General features: G+C 34.6%; 1 protein-coding gene across 1 annotated transcript in view; it reads right to left on the reverse strand.

Annotated features, from left to right (window-relative positions):
- Window positions 1–1910: 1910 nt before the first annotated feature.
- The window catches only part of LOC119511834 (60S ribosomal protein L23a-like), a 101612-nt gene continuing 83020 nt past the window's right edge, over window positions 1911–20502 (reverse strand). The window contains exon 2 of the mRNA XM_037806355.1: window positions 1911–2060. Within this exon, the coding sequence (XP_037662283.1) occupies window positions 1911–2060 (150 nt within the window). The remainder of the gene's footprint in view (window positions 2061–20502) is intronic.

Here is a 20502-nt window from a genome sequence, read left to right on the forward strand (position 1 = left end):
CTTCATCTTCTGACTCTCTTCTGCAAAAGCAAACTGGCTGTGAACATCTTAACCCATTCTCAATTTCCCTTAGCTAAGATACTGAAAGAGAGCATGTGTCATAAATTTAACTCTAAATTGCATTGGCAATTAAAAGCCATAGGGATAAAAATATCATTATGAATTAAAGTGTATATGAACTATTTATATTAAATACAATTATGATTTGATTTTATTTTAAAATTAAAATAAAATACTAATATTTATATTATTGCAATGATATGCATCTATGAATCATTTAAAATTTATTTTTACTGTGTGATATTTAAATAAACTTTTCATGATAAACACAAATTTCTTAAACTGAATGATGATATAAATTTTTATTTTCAATATTTTAATACACTTTCAGTCACATATTACTTAGAAATGATAATAATTGATATAATTAAATATTTATGGAAAATGTCTTAAACTGAGATGATTTTTAATATATATTTCAGGTTGTTATGCAAATTCTGAAATATTAGTAACATTGCAAATAGACTAATGTTTTAAGTAAATCAAGGTATTCCAGTCTTGTATCTAGCTTTTAGAAATACCCTAGTGATTCAGTGATAAAATAAACCTTATTTAGCGAATTTGTGATTGCAAAAATGTATTATCTCATCATGTAATTTAGAGAGTACTTAATATTTAATGGGCTATAAATTCACATTCTAAAATTTTCCTATTTTAATGAACCAGTTAAATGAAAACTATTAGTAATCAAGTGAAATTCAAATGTCAAGTAAAATTGAAGTTTATTTCAAATTATTTCATTTATCTATGGCTAACTATAAACAATCAAGACGATGAATTAGAGAATGATGACTGTGAAAGTATAGCAGTAACAATGACAACAGTGTATGTTAAATGATGAAAATGTGTTGATGCCTTTGGATTAATTATCTACAACTCATAGCAAGCCTACAAATTATTGTCATTCTTTTTTTGCTTTTGAGCTAGCTGTGCTTTAAATAATTCAAACCCTAAACTTCATTGATGATGGGACGATAAACACTTTCCATTTTCACTAGGATACCTGTTTAAATCCAAGAAAGGAATCTTTCAACACAGTAAACTTCTGTAACTGTACATTAAGTCTATAACTGTAATTAGTTGTGGGAGACCACCAACATATTCAGTGAGTGCCTCTGGTCACTCAAAGGGATAAAAAGCTCATTAAAAGGATGTGATTTCTATTTTGAACAAGGGCACTAAGTAGGATAGAATTGAAATACAATATTATGTGTTTCTCCCACTTTCTCTCTAATATTTATGCTATGCAGACACTATTCTTCTTGTAACAATGTGAAAACTCAGGCAAAGCTTGAGGTTTCTCTGTTCCCTCATATTTAATAAATTGTCCTATGTTATTTCATTCAATAAGAACAGATTCATTTCAGTAATTGATATTACCCCCTCAAAACATGAATCAAACCTTCATTCTTCATTCAGACATACCACTTTCTTCATTTTTCCTCCAGCTAAGATCTCTACTAGGTGAGACAGATGCTTTTATCAAGGGAGTGTGGTTGGCTCCTTCTCTCTTCCAACTCAGCCCCTTCCATCCCATTCCCTTGGGTACATGTAATTACAGACAATCCTGGGGTTTGAGCTCAAATTTTACTTAAATGGCAGTATAATAAGATGCCTTCTGTCTCTCTTGACATGACCTGATATATAAAACTGTTTTTCTTATCAGCTCATCAGATATTTCCTCTGAGGCTCCCCTGATGTGACTTAACAGATAAGATATTTGTGACACAGGTTGTTCCTTTCATTAATCTGCTTCATCACTTTCCACTCAAACTCTGTTGTGTTTGGTTGGTTGGTTTGTTGGTGTGCTGGTTGGTTGGTTTCAGTCCATGTTACAAAGACCTCCTCTTTTATACCATACAGACAAGATAAGGCTCACAAGCAACAGCAGAAGCACCAACTCGAGGACCTCCACAGAGCTGGCTGCAGCTGAGCGCTGGCCCTGCACGTCTTCCTTCTTGCACCTTGCACCTTGCACCTTGAAGCTGCATTAAAGGTTTCTTTACAAAAAAACAAACAAAGGCAGGTTTATTAGGCTACAAATTTACAGTACTCTGGGCATAAAAGTGTCCAAACTAAGGCATCAACAAGAGGATACCTTCACTGAAGAACACCTGATGGCATCTGGAACACCTCTGTCAGCTGGGAAGACACATGGATGGTACCTGCTTGCCCATTGCTCCTGGGTTGCATTTCAAAATGACTTTCTCCAAAATGTCTCTGGGCTCTGTCTTTGCTCCTCTCTCTCAGCTCCTATGTGTTCCTGCTTCTTTCTCCTAGGGCATTTCTCTCTAAAAGGCTGGGGGTACTCTCCTGGCTTCTCCAGGGCAAACTCTCAGCTTCATCTTAGCTTAGCATCTCCAAAGCTCCTTCTGTCTGTATCTCCAAGCAACTCCAAGTCTGTGCTGGCTCCTGAGCTGTCTTAAGTACTCCAGTGAACTAATCAAGATCCACCTTGAATGGGCAGGACACCTGCATGGAAATAATTTAAAAAATAGGTATCACCCACAGTTGGGTGAGTCACATCTCCATAGAAACACTCAATCAAAAGTTTCCACCCAACAAGATTTGGTTAAAAGATCATGGCTTTTCTCGTGTCCATAACAGTATCAATTGAGCCCATAGTCCTTTGCCCAGCTATTCAATAAGGACCTACTATGCTTCAGGCATTATATTAAGAACTAGGAATGGCAACAAACTCTATAAGTAGCAAGAGTACTTATACTAATGTGTCCAAATTTTCCATCTCAAAATTAGGATGTATTCCTAAAATGTGAAGAATCAAACACGAAGAGCAATTTTTAAGTATCATTCAGTGAGATTCTGCTTTGAATGTACTATACCAAGAGAATGAAACACAAATACAACAAAAGAGCTATGTCAGCCTGACATACATTAAAATGATTCATTTTTATTAAAGGTTTTGTCTCTTTATATTTAATGGAGGTAATGCTGGGTAGCACACATCATTTCTCTGTGTGAAATCACTATGGAAACTGCCACAATGCATTATAAACTCGGTGACCCTGCATTATAATACTTTTATTTTTTGAGTTGAGTTTTATTGTTTTTTTTTTTTTTCCTCTCACAGATCTTTCAATTCAGCATTAACAGGAAATACTCACATATGCCCATACCTTAGTTAAAGAAAATAATTAAGATATGTTCAATTGTAGAAAGCAAAAAGCCTTTGAACTCTGTTACTGATTAAATCCTAGCCAATTTTCTTTTCATTTTGAATTATTTTACAGTGATAGGTTATTTTTCTTTCAAAAATCTGCAATTTTTTTCATAACAAATAATCAAAAAATGTTCCCTGGCCAAAAGTGTCACTAATATATAATTGACCAAGGCTGAGAGAGTGGCCAGACAAAGGTAGTATAGCCTCACTATTAAGTAAATGCTCAGGTCATATTTTTGTAATGGAGGTTCATTAATTGCCAATGTAGATGGATATAGGCAATTGAAACTTATTATCCTTTAAAAAAAAAAACACAAAAACATAAAAATGTAGTGATTGCCTGAACCTCTTTTCTGAGTTGAAAATGAGATTAATTTCAGGCATGTTTTATTTTTAAAGTTTTATGTAAATATAACCTTTCTTGAGATTTTAGATGTTTTTGAAGCTCTTCTTGTCACATATCACACTTTCAGCTTTATCCCAGTGTGTGTATATTTGTGTGAATGCATGTGAATTTTATTTAAATTGCGTTTTGCACAGAGATGCAATATTTCCATGGCTTCTATATGGTTCAGTTACTGTCATCTTAATCTCATGTAAGTCACTATTTTAAGATTTCATACTGTTAGCTTTTCAAATGGAAATCTTTTCATTGTTAATGTAAGCTCAGTTATCTGTAGTGTGTCAAGTATCTTTGTGAGCCATAATACCGGTACTGAAAAATTAATATCTCACAGATTTTAAAACCTATTCTCTTAATAAGAATGAAATACTCATTGTTGTATTTTAAACAGACATTGTTTTCTCCACTGAATTATAATATTTTTCATGAGCATTTATCTTTGAATTGAAGAAAAACACATTAACCAGGTTTTATTATATCATATAGCTCATTGCTAGAGGATACTGATGTCAGTACTTTGGGAAAATCAATATCAAGGTTTACAATATTTCAAGAGATCTTAATTTTAGAAATATATGGGTTAATTTTCTGTTAACTACAAAGTTATATTGTAATTCCACCTGCACTCTAATCTCCATTACCCTAGCCTGTCTAGGTTATCCTTATTAAAAGGAGGCTACATGTTGCATCTCAAATAATCTCCTTTAAGCAGACTTAATTTTTTGTCAAAAAATTTAAAGTATCTAAGGAAGAATAGCAATTTGGCAAATTGTGAATTCTTTAATAGCTCATGCTTTAAAAAGAATGGTACTATAAAGGAAAATGCATTTGTCAACATGTTTGTTAAAATAAGAACAAACTATAAACCTCATAATAAGCCTGATGAAAATTTAAACAATAACCCAAAGAGTATGTAATCTAGGTTGTTATTATTAATAAGCTATAGTGACTCTGTCAGAGGTGATTTTAAATTCAACTAAGCACATCATCCAACTATAGATTATGTGTTAAATGTGTCATAATTTTCTCTATTAAAGCAAAAAATTATTATTCTATGTGTTTTGGAATTGAGTAAGGAGAACTAATATGTTACAGTGACTCACTTGAGTTTATCTGGCTAAATAGGAGATGACAGGATTTAAATATAGATTGCTGCTTTTATTCTGATGTTTGCTAAACAGATATTTTAATTTTAAAAATTGTTGAAACCAAGCTAAAATATAACAGAAGCATATGCCTGTTTAGATCCTTCTTTGAAGATCCATATATGAGTTTTGACAAAAAAAAAAAAAAAACACGTTATGACGGGTATGAACATACATTTTAAGGGTGTGTATTTTAAACTAATACTGATTAAAGCTCTATGAAAATAGGAAGCTAAAATAGTGAAAATAGCACATCCAATTGTGCCTGGTTTCTTTTGTTATCAAGTTGGTATTTTGGCATCATCTCTCTTGATTTAAATTTTCACCAAAATTCTGATCTATGCATCCATTTATTTCTGCTTGTTTGTCTAATCACAGTTTGTTCTCACTGCCTCATTCATTGTGTGATAAATAGGAAATGATCAATAATTGTTTGTTGATTGAATAAATGATTGTAGCTAGTTCTCTTTGCAAGTAATCAAGCTGCATCTCCCACACTGTGTAACTAATACCAAATGAGCAAAAAATAGTTATGATATAATATAAGGTTTAAGGAACACTTCAATCATGAATTTATATTCAACTACAGTAAATTCAAATTTTAGTGAAAGATAAACTAGAGATCCCCATTATGTACTTCTTATCCCTGCCTGCCGGCTTAGGCCTGGAATGGATGGATCTGGCTTCCGATGACTCTGGAGTGGAACCCGGAGCCAAGGCAAGCCAACTGGATTTCCTGGAATGGGAATTTGGAATAGGAATGTAGAAATTTAGCCATTTAACAGTGAGGGCTGGTCATATGAAAGCAGATGAATGAGGAGAGAACACAGTCTTCAGAGAAAATAAAATGAAACAGCCCAGAGAAGTAGGACAGCTTGTCTTGGTGGCCCCAGTGGAAGAAAGATGTGGAGATAATGACTTTCCAGTTCCCATGAGGCCAACTGTAATAATTTTGCTCTTAAATCCTGAGATATCCCCATACATTGTGATAAAAACCTCTATTTTCTAGTGTTAACATGAGTAGATTTTGTTCTCTTTTAAATAAAGCAAACTAAATTAAAAATATACACTTAGGAAAATGTAGATGTGAACCAGGTTTTCAATAAATTGTGCTGATTAAATTGTTTAATTCATGGTGTGATCTGAGCACTGTGAAAACATAACTGTACTGAATTCTGCTTCATCAGGCTCTCTGTCAATGCAGCGGTGGAAACCATGCACTTTAAAAGTCTCTGCACATTTGGAATATTTAGAGCATAACCACCTTCATTTGGCAAGAAAACAAGGTAAAGGATTCCTGGGGGATCTTACTCTTGGAGTGTGCTGCATCCAGTGTTCTTGTTTTCGTTCATGAATAAAATGTTGTAAACACCAGACTCTTCCTAAATTTTTGCCGAACATCAGTAAACATTCTAAACTCCTGCAATATGGCATCATATATCCTTCTCCAGTTACCCCCCCCAACCCTAAAACCATTATATTTTTATTTCTACTCATATATACAAGCACTCAAAAACAATACAATAGATAGCTAGTCACATATTATATAAAATAGGCAATACCACTGTATTTTAGCAAAATGAGTTTTATTTGTCTTATTACAATTATTTATCACTGTTTCAGTTGTTCATAGCCTCTCTTTATTTTTTTTTTAATTCAGTTTTATTGAAATATATTCACAAACCATACAGTCATCCATGGTATACAATCAACTGTTCACAGTATGATCATATAGTTATGTGTTCATCACCACAATCTATTTCTGAACATTTTCCTTACATCAGAAAGAATCAGAATAAGAATAAAAAATAAAAGTGAAAAGAGAATACCCAAACCATCCCCCCATCCCACCCTATTTGTCATTTAGTTTTTACTCCCATTTTTCTACTGATTTTTTTTCAATTTTTTAACTTTGTTTATCAAAAAATTAAAAACAAACAGGCAAACAACAACCAAAAAAACCCCACAACATTTCAAACAAAGCAATGGATTAAGGAAAACAAATAACCTAAAATAACTACTTTGCTTCCAATATGTTCCTACCATACCCCAAGAAAATTAATAAACCATGTCCAAACAGAGGAGTAAGAAAAACAAATAATCTAAAATAGCTACATTGCTTCCAACATGTTCCTTCCATACCCCAAGAAAATTAACAACCCCTAAGAAAACAAAGGAATAAGAGAAAAAAAAAAAAAACCTAAAATAACTCTATTGCTTCCAACATGATCTTACTATATCCAAGAAAGTTTACAAACCATAATCATTCCTGAGCATTCCCATAACATTGAGATTACCCTCCATAGTTTATCTGTTCTTATTAGATTATCATTCCCCCTCCACTAATTGGTATCTCTAGGTCCCCTACATTCTACAGTATAAAACATTGTACATTTTTCACAGAATTCACATTAGTGGTAACATACAATATCTCTCTTTTTGTGCCTGGCTTATTTTGCTCAGCATTATGTCTTTTTTTTTTTAATCTTCATTTTATTGAGATATATTCACACACCACGCAGTCATACAAAACAAATCGTACTTTCGATTGTTCACAGTACCATTACATAGTTGTACATTCATCACCCAAATCAATCCCTGACACCTTCATTAGCACACACACAAGAATAACAAGAATAATAATTAGAGTGAAAAAGAGCAATTGAAGTAAAAAAGAACACTGGGTACCTTTGTCTGTTTGTTTCCTTCCCCTATTTTTCTACTCATCCATCGATAAACTAGACGAAGTGGAGTGTGGTCCTTATGGCTTTCCCAATCCCCTTGTCACCCCTCATAAGCTACATCCCTAGACAACCGTCTTCGAGATTCATGGGTTCTGGGTTGTAGTTTGATAGCTTCAGGTATCCACCACCAGCTACCCCAATTCTTTAGAACCTAAAAAGGGTTGTCTAAAGTGTGCGTAAGAGTGCCCACCAGAGTGACCTCTCGGCTCCTTTTGGATTCTCTCTGCCACTGAAGCTTATTTCATTTCCTTTCACATCCCCCTTTTGGTCAAGAAGATGTTCTCCGTCCCACGATGCCGGGTCTACATTCCTCCCCGGGAGTCATATTCCACGTTGCCAGGGAGATTCACTCCCCTGGGTGTCTGATCCCACGTAGGGGGGAGGGCAGTGATTTCACCTTTCAAGTTGGCTTAGCTAGAGAGACAGGGCCACATCTGAGCAACAAAGACATAGCCTCTCTTTAGAGAGTGCTGCTTTCATCTTCAGTGGCTGAGCCAACAGCAGATCACTAGCATAGTAACCACAGATGAACTAAATATGCAGGAGACCCCAGATCATGCAGGGGCACATTGTCAGGTTCAGGAGTATATTGCTGTCATGGTGACCACAAGTCTGAGGAAATTGCATTAAGGCTATGTTTCCTCATTTGATTACCCCAGATTTTACACTGCTGTGCACAAGTGGCTGGAGAACAATTGCTTGCATTTATCACTTCTCCTCTAATTATTAGGTGCCTGTGAATCACCTGAACCCTCTTACTGAAAAATGCTAGGTAAGGGATGGCCCAGGGCAATGATGTGCTGATATGCTATTATTCTGCTGAAATTCATGCTGAAAAACAGCTCACAGTTTTGAGAAACTCAGATGTATCCCCTTCTTTTCATTCCCACAGCCTCTGGCTTAGTGTAAATCTTCATCAATTGAAGTGTGGAATTGTACCAGTTTTCGAACAATCTTAGAAATTCCAAGAAGGGGAAAAGCAACTTCACAGGCTCAAGGTGAGACACAAATTGAAGTTAGCCTTTTAGTTTGGATGGAACATGGATCTTTGAGTAAGCAGGGACAAGAGAAGTCCCTGCAAGGAATTTTTTGAATGTGAACTTACGAAGACCAATAGTCACACTGAGGTATTTTAAGCAAGAAAGTGCACAAGCATACATGCATTTTTAGAAAAATTCCTCTGTACAGTCTTGAAATAGATTATATTAACACTAAAGACTGGAACACTAACTCAGATAAGTTTACTTTCAATTATGCTATCCTTTTTTATTTTAATCAAATGTAATGATGTTTATTTTATTTTGGGGGTTCTGTTTTTCTTTTTTTGTTTTAACTATTTCTTTCAATTATCTATCTATATATCTATACCTATAAATATCTGTATATATCTATATCTATATCTATATCTATATCTATATCTATATCTATATCTAGTCTGATATGTCTGTTATTGTCCAGGGTCTGTTTTAGGATATAGAAATGAATAAAATGAATTTAAAAAGCCCCCTCTCCTGAAATGTGTGAATGTGTATGTGTGTGCTTGTGTGTGTTGGGGAATGTGGAGAGGTAAAAACAACTAAGTAAATATGTATGTAAGTCAGGAGGGGATAAAGTTTTCTTTATAGACTTCTTCTTATAGAGAAAAGTTAAGCAGAATAAAGGGATAGATTGCAATAAGGGTGGTTTTCAGAAAAGACTGTCAGGAAAAGCTCTGATAAGGGGCCACCTGGACAATAATGAGCAGGCATGAGAGAGCAAGCTAGTCCGTAACGCAGCAAGAACAATCCAGGCAAACACAATAGTAAATGCAAAAAGCATTTAGACTTGCAACGTTGTAGAGCCACATGCCAAAAGCAAAAGATTATACTCATTTATGGCTCTCCCCCACCCCCATGGTAAAATGTGGAAAAGTGCACAAATGGACATGATTTCAGAATATTATCCTATAACATATACCAAAGCATCTCTCCTTCACCACACTTAAATAGCAAGTCACTGGAAACTTGAAGAACAACAGAGAAAACGAAATAATTGTCCATAATGATCATCTCCTCCAGTGAATGTAAATTTTGTGAAATACAGAGAAAACTTTTTAAAAAGGAAAAAGAAAAGTTAAAAATAATGGATTTTTCCTCTGAACTGTTAAGAAATACTAATTTAGCTGTATCTAGAAAAGACCACACATTTGACTCACTGTCTGAGCCTAGTGGCAATGGAAATGCCATGGGTATAATTAAATTCCCTTCAAAATGCAGCATAAGACAAGTCAAAAAAGGGAAGTCTGAGTGCAGTCTAATGTTTGTATTCTTAATAGCATTCTTACTCGAACAATTTTTTAAAATTACTTCCTTTATCCACGTATGTAAACAATGAAAGTGCTCATCATTTAAATGGGCAAGTGCCAGTCTCTTTTCATTTGTTTTATCTGATTCCATGGTATTTTTTTATTCTGCAAAAATCAGATATTTCTTCAACTCTAGAAAATGTTCTCAAATTACACAATAATGTCAACTTCAATAACTCTGATATACATTTTTATAAAATTGTATATTTGTGGCTGCATTCTTATTTTACGCATCAGACTCTAAACTATTAACAGGAAGGAAAAATATCTTATAATGGTTTTCTGTCATCCACATTTTTTACCCATGGTGGTTGCATGTGTTGTGAGTGTGTGTATGTATACACATATGCACATGTGTTTATAACCTGCAATAATGAATAAAGAAGTTAAAAAAAAATATTCATCTTTCATACTTATAATACTGAATGAAGAAATTAAAGAAAAATTTTCATCTTTCATGGAATGATGTTGTTCCAGTTTGCTAATGCTGCCAGAATGCAGAATACCAGAAATGGATCAGCTTTTATAAAGGGGGCTTGTTTGGTTACCAAGTGACAGTCTGAAGGCCATAAAGTGTCCAAGGTAAGGCACCAACAATCAGTACCTTCACTGGAGGATGGCCAATGGTGTCTGGAAAACCTCTGTTAGCTGGGAAGGCACGTGGCTGGTGTCTGCTCCGGAGTTCTGGTTTCAAAATGGCTTTCTCCCAGGATGTCCCTCTCTAGGCTGCAGCTCCTCTTCAAAATGTCACTCTCAGTTACTCTCTAAAATGTCACTCACAGCTGCTCTGAGGTCCTCTGTCTGTGAATTCCTTTATACAACTCCAGTGATCCAATTAACACCCCCCCCCCCCGAATGGGTGGGATGACACCTCCATGGAAATTATCCAATCAAAAATCAAATATTTCACTCACAGTTGATTGAGTTGCATCTCCATGGAAACACTCAAAGAATTCCAATCTAGTCAACACTAATACCTCTGTTTCCACAAGATTATATCAAAGATAATGACATTTTGGGGGCCATAATACATCCAAACTGGCACAGATGGCTAAGTATTTTTGTGATCCCAGAGTTAGTGTGTTCTTCAAGGATTCTGTCTTTCCCAATAATGTAGATGGTAGGTGTGAAGTAGACTTTTATAGAAGTGGAGATAATTGTATGCCACCACTCCAAGAAGAAAACAAACATGGTTCCTTTTTTAACTGGCTTTTGCTCCTACATTTATTTTTCTCTACCTAGAAAACCTATTATCCAAAAGAAATGTAAAGAGAAATCATTATCTCAGGCAGGAGAAATAGGAATATGACTGTTCAAGATAGAGGTCAATTTTAGTCACCTATCTTAGTGACAAATCCTTTTAGCCACAGTTCCCAATGTAAAATTGTCTCCTACTCTCTTCCTTTGAGAATCATTTTGCCAAGTCCTTTATCTGATTTTTGCTTTGTGCTTTGCATTGTGGTTTGTAAAGATTAGATTATATACCTTAAAATTATTCTATCAGCAAAAAAAAAAAAAAAATTCTAAAATTTTGTTTATTTTACCTTCCTGATCTCAGTTATATTGTCAAAATACTTTTAAAGTTGTTTTAGAAATATCTATGTAAATAGCTTTAAACTAAAACAAGAAAAATAATTATTATAAGAAAATTGAAGAAAGTTGAGAAAAAGACAGCTTCATGCAAGACAAGACATAGAAACAAATCTCTAGGATGGAGATAAAACACAGATTATTTTATCCCCAGGCTTGCCCCAGGTGCTAACTGACAATTTAAGAAAAAGGTTATGAAAATCATCTGGAAGTTGTTCCTAATTGTCTCTTCTCGAACTTCTGATTTCTAAACTTTAAACCATGGAGAGATTTGAACCCTAGTGTGACTGAATTTCAGAAACTTGGAATGTTTATGTAGTCTGTCCTTATCTGGAGATAAATGCATGATCAGCAAGTATAGCTGCAAATTTTTAAGGAAAGAAGTCCAAATACCATGTACAGTTAAAAATATAACATTTGTGGTGAACTCACATGTAATCTGATTTAATTGCAAAGTGTAAGACTGAATTTTTCTTATCCCTTTATTATAAGACATTTTTTAAATGTTTGAGGGAGATGCAGAGAAGTTGAGGAAGAGAAGCAGGAATGGAGCTGAGGCAGAGAGGGCTTTGTTTACCAGATTCTGTCTGTCCTGCGCTCCTTTTGTTCCACTACTCATTTATCTACTCTCACTCCTTTCATTTCTGTCACCAGCACTAGAGTGCCATGTTCACTGATTAGGGGTTAATGATCACCTACTATTAATCCACACACTGATCTTTAAATTCTTTCACACTTAATAGTTTTCCTGTGGTTATTATTATTTTATTATTATTTCAAGTGCTAATGATGCTGAAAAAAGGTGTATGGCTTTAGAAGGACACTAAGTAAATGAAATATTCACAAACAAATATGGAATATGTAGAATGTCAGAATGGTCTCAGCAACTGAGAATCTGTGAATAAATACTAACGGCTTTTTGGTATTCTATCATATATGGAGTTATTCTTGAGAGGCTTTCTAGCAGTTATTTCCAAGGCTTGTCCTCCCACATGGTGAAATGAAGAACAAGCTGTGTGATTAATTGCTTTGTTTAGGTTGTTGCAGACCTTCTCTAAGTCAGAAAAATGGATGTGATGACCACAGGAAATTCCTTCAGGTCCTTCCCATAGTCTTAGGAAAACAAATATATTGCAAGCAGCCAAATCTATGGAAAAAATTAGCCTTGTAAATATACACATTTTCTATTCATATTGTTTTCATGTTGTTTTGTACTAAGAAATACTCGATTATTAGCCAATCTAATTTTCTGTTGGCATAATATATTTTACTTTGCAGCTATGCACATTTTAGATGTATGCATACTGCAGTTTGGGATTACCAGTGATAATTTTCAATTTTAAAAAAGTCATACACTCTTTTGTATGCAACTGTGTATCACCCTCCATTTTTTCCCCAGAGAACACTAAACAGCTACACACTTACCTGATGCTGAGCATACTGTTTACACACAGCAGATGCTGACATAGTTGTAAACTTGCCTGTAAGAATTAAAATGCAACACCACAAGTTATAAATGTTGCCAAGCCTGTGCTGCTAAAATGAAATATAATATTTTAACACACCATATGCTACATTAGAATAAAGTAAATGCTTGCTTAAGGAAAGAGAAGAATTTTCTTTTCTTTTTTTTTATTAAAAGTATGATACAGTCATTTTTACATAATATTCATCTGCTCATTGGAAATAAGGGAAGAGGTCTAGAATAACTCTTGACACATAATCTAATAAGTGCTCCCATCTTGTCCAATCTAGATCCTTTTTTCTGCCTTCTCTGTTTAACACTTTTATCAGTTTTTATGGCAATTTTATCCTGCAAAATAGAATAATTTTGTCTTTTAACCTGGGAACAGTAGAAAATTAGATAATGTAGATGTCTCTCTTTTTTAAACTGAGTTATCTCAGACATTGAAGCAATTTCTCACATTCTCCAAAGTATGTGATAATCTGCTTGTAATTCTTATACTGTGCAAGATCAAAACACATAAAATGGAAAATGTGTTTTTCAAAGCAGATACATGAACATTAACAAAAACAACAATTGAAAATCCTCTCCACAGCATGAAGCCTGATCTGCACCCTGATATCTGCAGCAGATGGGTGCACACAGCCTGGTACAAGCAGTGGTGGGAGAGGATCATTAGCGATTAACTGGAAGATATCTTTTTAAGCTTTTGATTTGTCACCCACTTTAGTTGTCCTACTTTTTAAGAAGAGACAGCAGAAACTGCTGGTTTTGTGTTTTTACAAGGGTGAGTGCATGTGAAAACGAGTGAAGACCAATAGCAGTCCTAAGTCATGTTCTCTTCCACCCTGGGTTCCTCCAAATTACAAGTCTCTAGCATAATCAATTAGAAAAACCACCTCTTGAAATTTTGCCTGTCCCTAAGATTTTTAGATGAAATCCTGCCTAAAGGGGTTCTCTTCTCTTTAAGATCTTGTTCCTCAAGTACTGTTGTAGTCACAGTTCTCTGAAGGCTTCAAATGGATTTTTTTTTTTTTTCTTTTGGCTTATCTGTTTTTTTTACTCAGTCTTTCTTCCCATCTCTTCATCCTAAGAACAGAATCCAGCAAGCAAATATCAAGGTGTGGGATGAATCAAATCTAAGATATATCAAGAATAGAACTACAGTGCCAAAATATACAAGAGTGCCAGAATAGGGAAAAATAAATACAAGTAGAAAGAAGAAAACAATTGAAAAAAATAATGGAAGTATTTTTTTATTAATTTCCAAAATGAATGGAGAATTTCTAGCTATATCTTTTTTTATTGATTCCTAATTTGTGAATCTACAAAACACCTCCACCCATCGCTCCAAATTATATAGACCAAGGACCAATGTATTAGTTTCTTACTGCTGCTGTAACAAATTACCCCAATCTTGGTAACTTAAACAATACAGATTTATTATCTTAAGTTCTGGAGGCCAGAAGTCCAAAATCAATTTCACTGGACTAAAGTAAACAGGTCATCAGGGTTGCTTCCTTCTGGAGGTTCTAGGGCGACTCTGTCCCTTGCCTCTTCCAGCTTCTTGTGACGGTATCACTCTGGTCTCTGCTTCATCCTCACATTGCCTTCTCCTTATGATTATGTGGGGCCTACCCAGATAATCCATAATAATCTCTCCTTCTCGAGAGCGTTAATTTAATCACATCTGCACACTGTCTTCTGCCATATAAGGTAGCATATTCACATGTTTTGGGGATTAGGTAGTGGAGATATTTGGGAGGCCATTATTCTGCCCACCACACATAGCAAACATAAAAACCAGTATCTTTAATAAAGCATCAGAACATGGGTTCACATGAAAGCAAACACAGGATCACCTTTAAAGGAGTGGTAGGTAGTGAAAGGTGACAACTGATAGGAACTGCAGAGAACAAAATTTGCCAGCAAATGCACATACATAAAAGGGTTGAACCTCGTCTATAGTGAAAACCTCACTGAACAAATCTGAACATAACCAGGGAAATTGGGATAAATCTTGTGAGGTTCCAATATAAGTATGGGTGCAAAAAATTTGGTGGAATCCAAAAGGATCAAATAGAACCTGTTTTAGTCTCCTAGGCTGCTGAAAGCAGATACCATGGAATGGGTTCATTTTAAACAATGGGAATTTATTAGCTTACAGTTTGAGGCCAGGAAAATGTTCAAATCAAGTCACCATCAAGGGATTGATTCTTTCCAAAGACTGGCTGTCCATGATCTTCAGCTTCTCTGTCGCATGACAAGGCACATGGTGACATCTGCTGGTCTTCCCCATCTCTTCCAGGTTCTGTTGATTTTAGCTTCTTGTTCCTGTCATTCTCTCTCTCTCTCTCTTTCTCTCTCTCCGTCCCTCCCTCCCTTCTCTCTCTGCAGTCATTTATTTTATACAGGACTCCAGTAATAGGATTAAGACCCATTTTGAATGAGGTGTGTCACACCCTAACCAAAGTAGTCTCATCAAAAGGTGCTACTTACAGTGGGTCCACACCCACAGGAAGAACTAACTTTAGGAACATGCTTTTCTGGGGTACATACAGCTCTAAACCACAATAGTATCATAGTTATCTAAGCACTTGCAGATGAAAAAAAAACAAAAGATACAGAAAATGCATGCTATCAGAAGAACAGACTTACTCTGAAGAAAGGCAACAAATTTATTTGAGAAGTGTTAAATTATGTGAGTAAAAATGTAGAGAATAATAATTTAAAAATTATAAATTCTGCCTTTCAGGAATTTAAAAGGAAATTAAAATTATTAATAAATATAAAATTCTGGGTAAGTAATGCAAACATCAGCATCATCATCATAGTTGCCTTTCCATGCATAACTGTTGGGAGATTTTCAAGGTCAAATGAGATAATTCCTGTTATATTAAATGTTTTAAATTGTAAAATGCTTTAAATGTGAAAAAAGATTGTGTTTGCTTAACTTGAAGTTTCCATATCCTGGGTTTTCGTTTGCTCATTCCACTCCTTGTTTTCTCTTTCTAGTTAAATTTAGAGTAGTTGTCAGAGTACATGAATGTAAGTCAACGTGTGTCCTGTCCAACAGATATGATCTATGTGCATTGTTTTGATGCTTGTTGAGCAATAACTAACATTTTATTGTTGAAACCTTTGTCTTGTCACTTAGCTTTCAGTAGGAGTCAGTGAAATGATAAAATCACCAAGTAAATCAAGTTCACATAATTGTTTAAAAGTTTGTATATATCATCACAAACATAGTGGTAATTTAATAGCATTAGAATAAAATATATTTTCATTCTTTGTTGTTTACTGCACAGTTTTTGCTTGTTTTAGAAAAGCAATTGTGTAGCATCACTGTAACAATTCACCACAGCTTAGGCGTTCCTTTCCTCCCTTTCTTTCAACATAAAGGTTGAATAATTGAGGAATGTTTATTAGAGAGTAGAAATAAATAACACAATTCAAAGTTCATAGTTGCCCTTGGCCTTGCCCAACTTCCATTGCTGAACTTACAACTTTTCTATTTCTAGAGACATTTCCCCTGATTTCTCCATAGTACACTCCTTGGTGCTGTTCTCTAGCAATGTTCCGAAGGAATATATACAATCACCACATTCCCGGTTGATGTGCCCTGGAAGTACATGTCAACTGTCCAAATTACCCATAAAATGCAATAGATGAACACATCTTAAGTGTGTTTTGAGAATCCAGACCAGTATTGTTCAAAAAGTTAACCTCTAGCCACAAGTTGCTATTTAAAGTGAAATTCATTAAAATTAAAATTCAGTTTCTTGGTTGCACTTGTCCTTTCAAGTACTCAGTAGTCACTTGTGGCTAGTGGCTACCCTTTTTTGGGGTTGGGCAGCTGAGTTATGGCACATTTCCATCACTGCAGAAATTTCTATTGGACAGTGCTCCTCTAGAGTGATACTCTCTTTGGAAACAGGTTCATATGAGCAAATATATTTCTAAAATGCTGTGCACTCCACTTTCTTGTTTGAGATTTGAATGTATAATAAAAAAGCAAACAATTATGTTTAAAATGTTGTAATTATAATTAAACCAGTGTTTCCAGATTAAATTAGCAGATACTTATTTTTACTTCTTGTAGAATAATTCTGAACTGAGGAAAATTAGTGTCCCATGGAACTCACTTTGAGGAAATATGATAAAGGATTTAAGAAACATTTTATTTTGTCAAGCACTAGTAAAAGAAATTGACTTCTACCTGATTTATGCTGAATTTATTGAAGATAAAGAGATTAAGCTTGTAAACATAAATGTAATAACTTTTTAAAGACACATTTTCCAACATATGCTCTACAGTACCTAAGCAGGCTAAGGAAACTTTGCACTCATTTAAAAGCTAGTGCAAAAACGCAAGTCCTCTTTTTTTTATGGGTGAGTTATGCAAGATATCACAGACTTTAATTTGTATATATAAGTGAAGGCATATGGATTACTAGAGTTACAAAAATTGTTTGATGTACATTAAATTTACTTCATAGCTGAAATGAACCAAAAGTTCTGATTCAGTCTTCTACAGAGCTGTCCATAAGCAAAGCAATGTTTGAAAAGGGAACAGGGCTTTCAATGTTTATGTACACAAAAAAATATATTGAAATCCCTTAATTTTGGTGAATAGAAATGTGTCATCAGTACATTGTCATTATTGCCTAAAGCTGGATGGGATTTTGCTTTGTTCCTCTTAGATTTATATTTAACTAACACATTCATAAGTTTGCTCTTAGTTCTTAAATTGGTTGATGATGTGATTATGAGAAATTGCTGAATTTCCTGCCATTCTGATCAGTTGTTTGGCCTCATTTCTTCAATATAGTCAAATTCTTGGGCTAAGTTGGCCATTAGTAAAAAGAATTTTCAAACATCTAAAGTTATGTTATTAGTGAGTGAGGGAATCAGGATTCAGAGCACATTCTAAAGTATAGTCTACTATTCTTTGCTTTATAATACATCTGCCTCAATATCGGACTTAAATATTAAAATGTTATTATGGTAAGTAAATTTTCTGTAATAGAAAAGACAAGAACAACATCTGGAAAAACAAGGGCAGGAACAGGACCAAAGGGAGCAATAAAAGTACTTAACCTGAGAGAGAGATGAAAACTAAACCCCCTCACTGGTGAGGTTAGCGTTTCATGAGATACAGCAAGACAGTCTGCAAGTGTGTACTGAATATGTAAAACCTAGTCCTTTTGTGAATAAACAAAGCCTGTCAGAAATCAGAAGCTAGTGAATCAGAGAAGTTTGCCCTTTGTGGCTGACATAAGAATCATTGTGAATTGCTAACAGGCTTGAAAATATAAGAAGAAATAAGAAATAGAATGCAGAATATTTTAACCTTTCCCACTGGATAAAAAGTTATCTGTGACAAGAACTTTGCCTTCACCATCTATCCTCACATATAAAAGCAAAGATTGTGCAAAATTAAGTTAAATTGAATGTATATAATGGAATGCAAGCTAGTATAAGACTATGTTTAAAACACATATTCATATGAAAGAAAAATTCTGAATGAGGAAATACATTATAAAATGCATCTCTTTGCATTTTATGTCAATTTGACTTGATTATTACATGGGAGCACTACATTGCCTGGGAAACTCAAGCAACTTATGAAAACCGGTATTGGCATCTCCTAATTATCAACTAATATTTTTACTGCATTTAAAAATATTACTTTTCTACATATACAAATCAGGCATACACAATGTTAAATTAGGAGATATAGAAATGTGTAAAGAAAATAACATTTGCCCATGTACTATTTTTAGATATTCTTCTTTTTTGTTTTATTTTATTTGATTTTTACCTTGGATTATCTAAATGAGAAAGCTGCAGAGACTATTTTTTCATGTTTCCCCCCCCAATAATAATGTGTGTATCTATGTATGTTTACATTTATATGGTATTTATTTGCTTGTTATTTCTTACTGGACATCTTTAGCTCTGTTTAGCTATTTAAAGCAGTCTGTTGCATAACTTTAGTTGAATTTTGAAGTAAATCCTGTCAAACAATTGTCTTTATTTGAGTCAAGAAAATGCATACCTACACGCATATATACATACATACGTGCATACATAATATCAATCATTGACCTTAAGCTATTATTTTCCTTGTATCCTGTCCTACTCTATCCCAATTCCAAGCCCTTACTTACATTTTTAAAGGTATTTAATTTCTTATATACTGACACAGCTTTTATGTTACCTTAATATTTTTCAGTTATTTCATTTACATACTTCTTATATCCTCAATAACTCAATAAGCTTTTGAGTACAGGAGTCACATAGTCCACCAACTTTGGATGCCCCAAACACAAGCAAACATTTTGTAGCCTCCTTACAATGAATGTTTATTGAGCCTCTGTAATATATAAGGTACAGTGAGGAATGCAAACAGTAAATGGTGTTCTCCTGAATTACAAACAATTGATAGATGCTTTTCAAAAATTGATGTACATTTGTTAGACACAATTTATCATTGGCATTTAAAGTTCCCACTTCAGCACCTCAGATGATAAAGCTGTGGGTTAGCATTTGTGATGAATGATTTAGTGAAAGTCCTCAGGGTATCATTGTGGAGACACACCCATGTGAAGCCTAAAAGATAAATTTTGACTGTTTTAAATATGTGACATTTATTTACTGATTGTTTTTGCTTGAATAACTTTGTTCTTTTATTCCATGCAGAAAATAGTATTTTGAAGATTATAGCAAATGCAATGTTTTCTGATATCTTCTTTCTCTATTATAACCCTAAGTAAGATGATTGTGGTATGTAGCTTCAGACATGGCTCATGAGGATCCACTCCTGGCATTCATGCTATTGTGCTCTCTCTTATGAGGGCCACATGGCAAGGAGCAGAGGCCAACTTCTACCCAACACCAGCAAGAAACAGAGGCCCCGAGTCCAACAACTGGTAACTGAATCCTGTCAACAGCCACTTAAGAAAGCTTGGAAGCAGACCTAAGATGACTGCAGTCCCAGTTGATATCTTGACTGCCACCTTGTGAGACACCCTGAGCCACAGGTCCCAGGTAAGCTGCACCTGGATTCCTGACTCACAGAAACTGCATGCTAATAACGTTCATTCCTTTAAGTGGCTACATTTTAGCGTAATTTTTATGCTGCAATAAGTAACTAATACAATGATAGTCATGGAGAATGAAAAGAAAAATCCTCATACACAAGGATACAATGATAATAATATATCTATATTAACCAGTAATGAATGCACTTGCCTACTCTAGCAGTCACAAAAGCAGAATATATTTTTAAATCTCTAATGTGATGTCATTATTACTGTTTCTATAAAATATGGTATAAGTGTATTGAAGACTGGGAGAAATCCTAGAGATTATGTATGCCAGTGCTCAAAGTTGTATGGTACCTTGGAAAAAGGACTTTCCTGTTTGTCTTTGGCTCTCAGTCATTCTGCCTTTACGCAGGTTTCATCCTTACTTTTAAAATACATATATAATCTCTTTTGTGTAAATCTATTTGCTTTGAGCAGCTGTTGGTTGGATAACGGGGTGGTTTGCAGAGACTCAGTGG

This window comes from Choloepus didactylus, chromosome 2, assembly GCF_015220235.1.
Source record: "Choloepus didactylus isolate mChoDid1 chromosome 2, mChoDid1.pri, whole genome shotgun sequence".
NCBI lineage: Eukaryota > Metazoa > Chordata > Mammalia > Pilosa > Megalonychidae > Choloepus > Choloepus didactylus.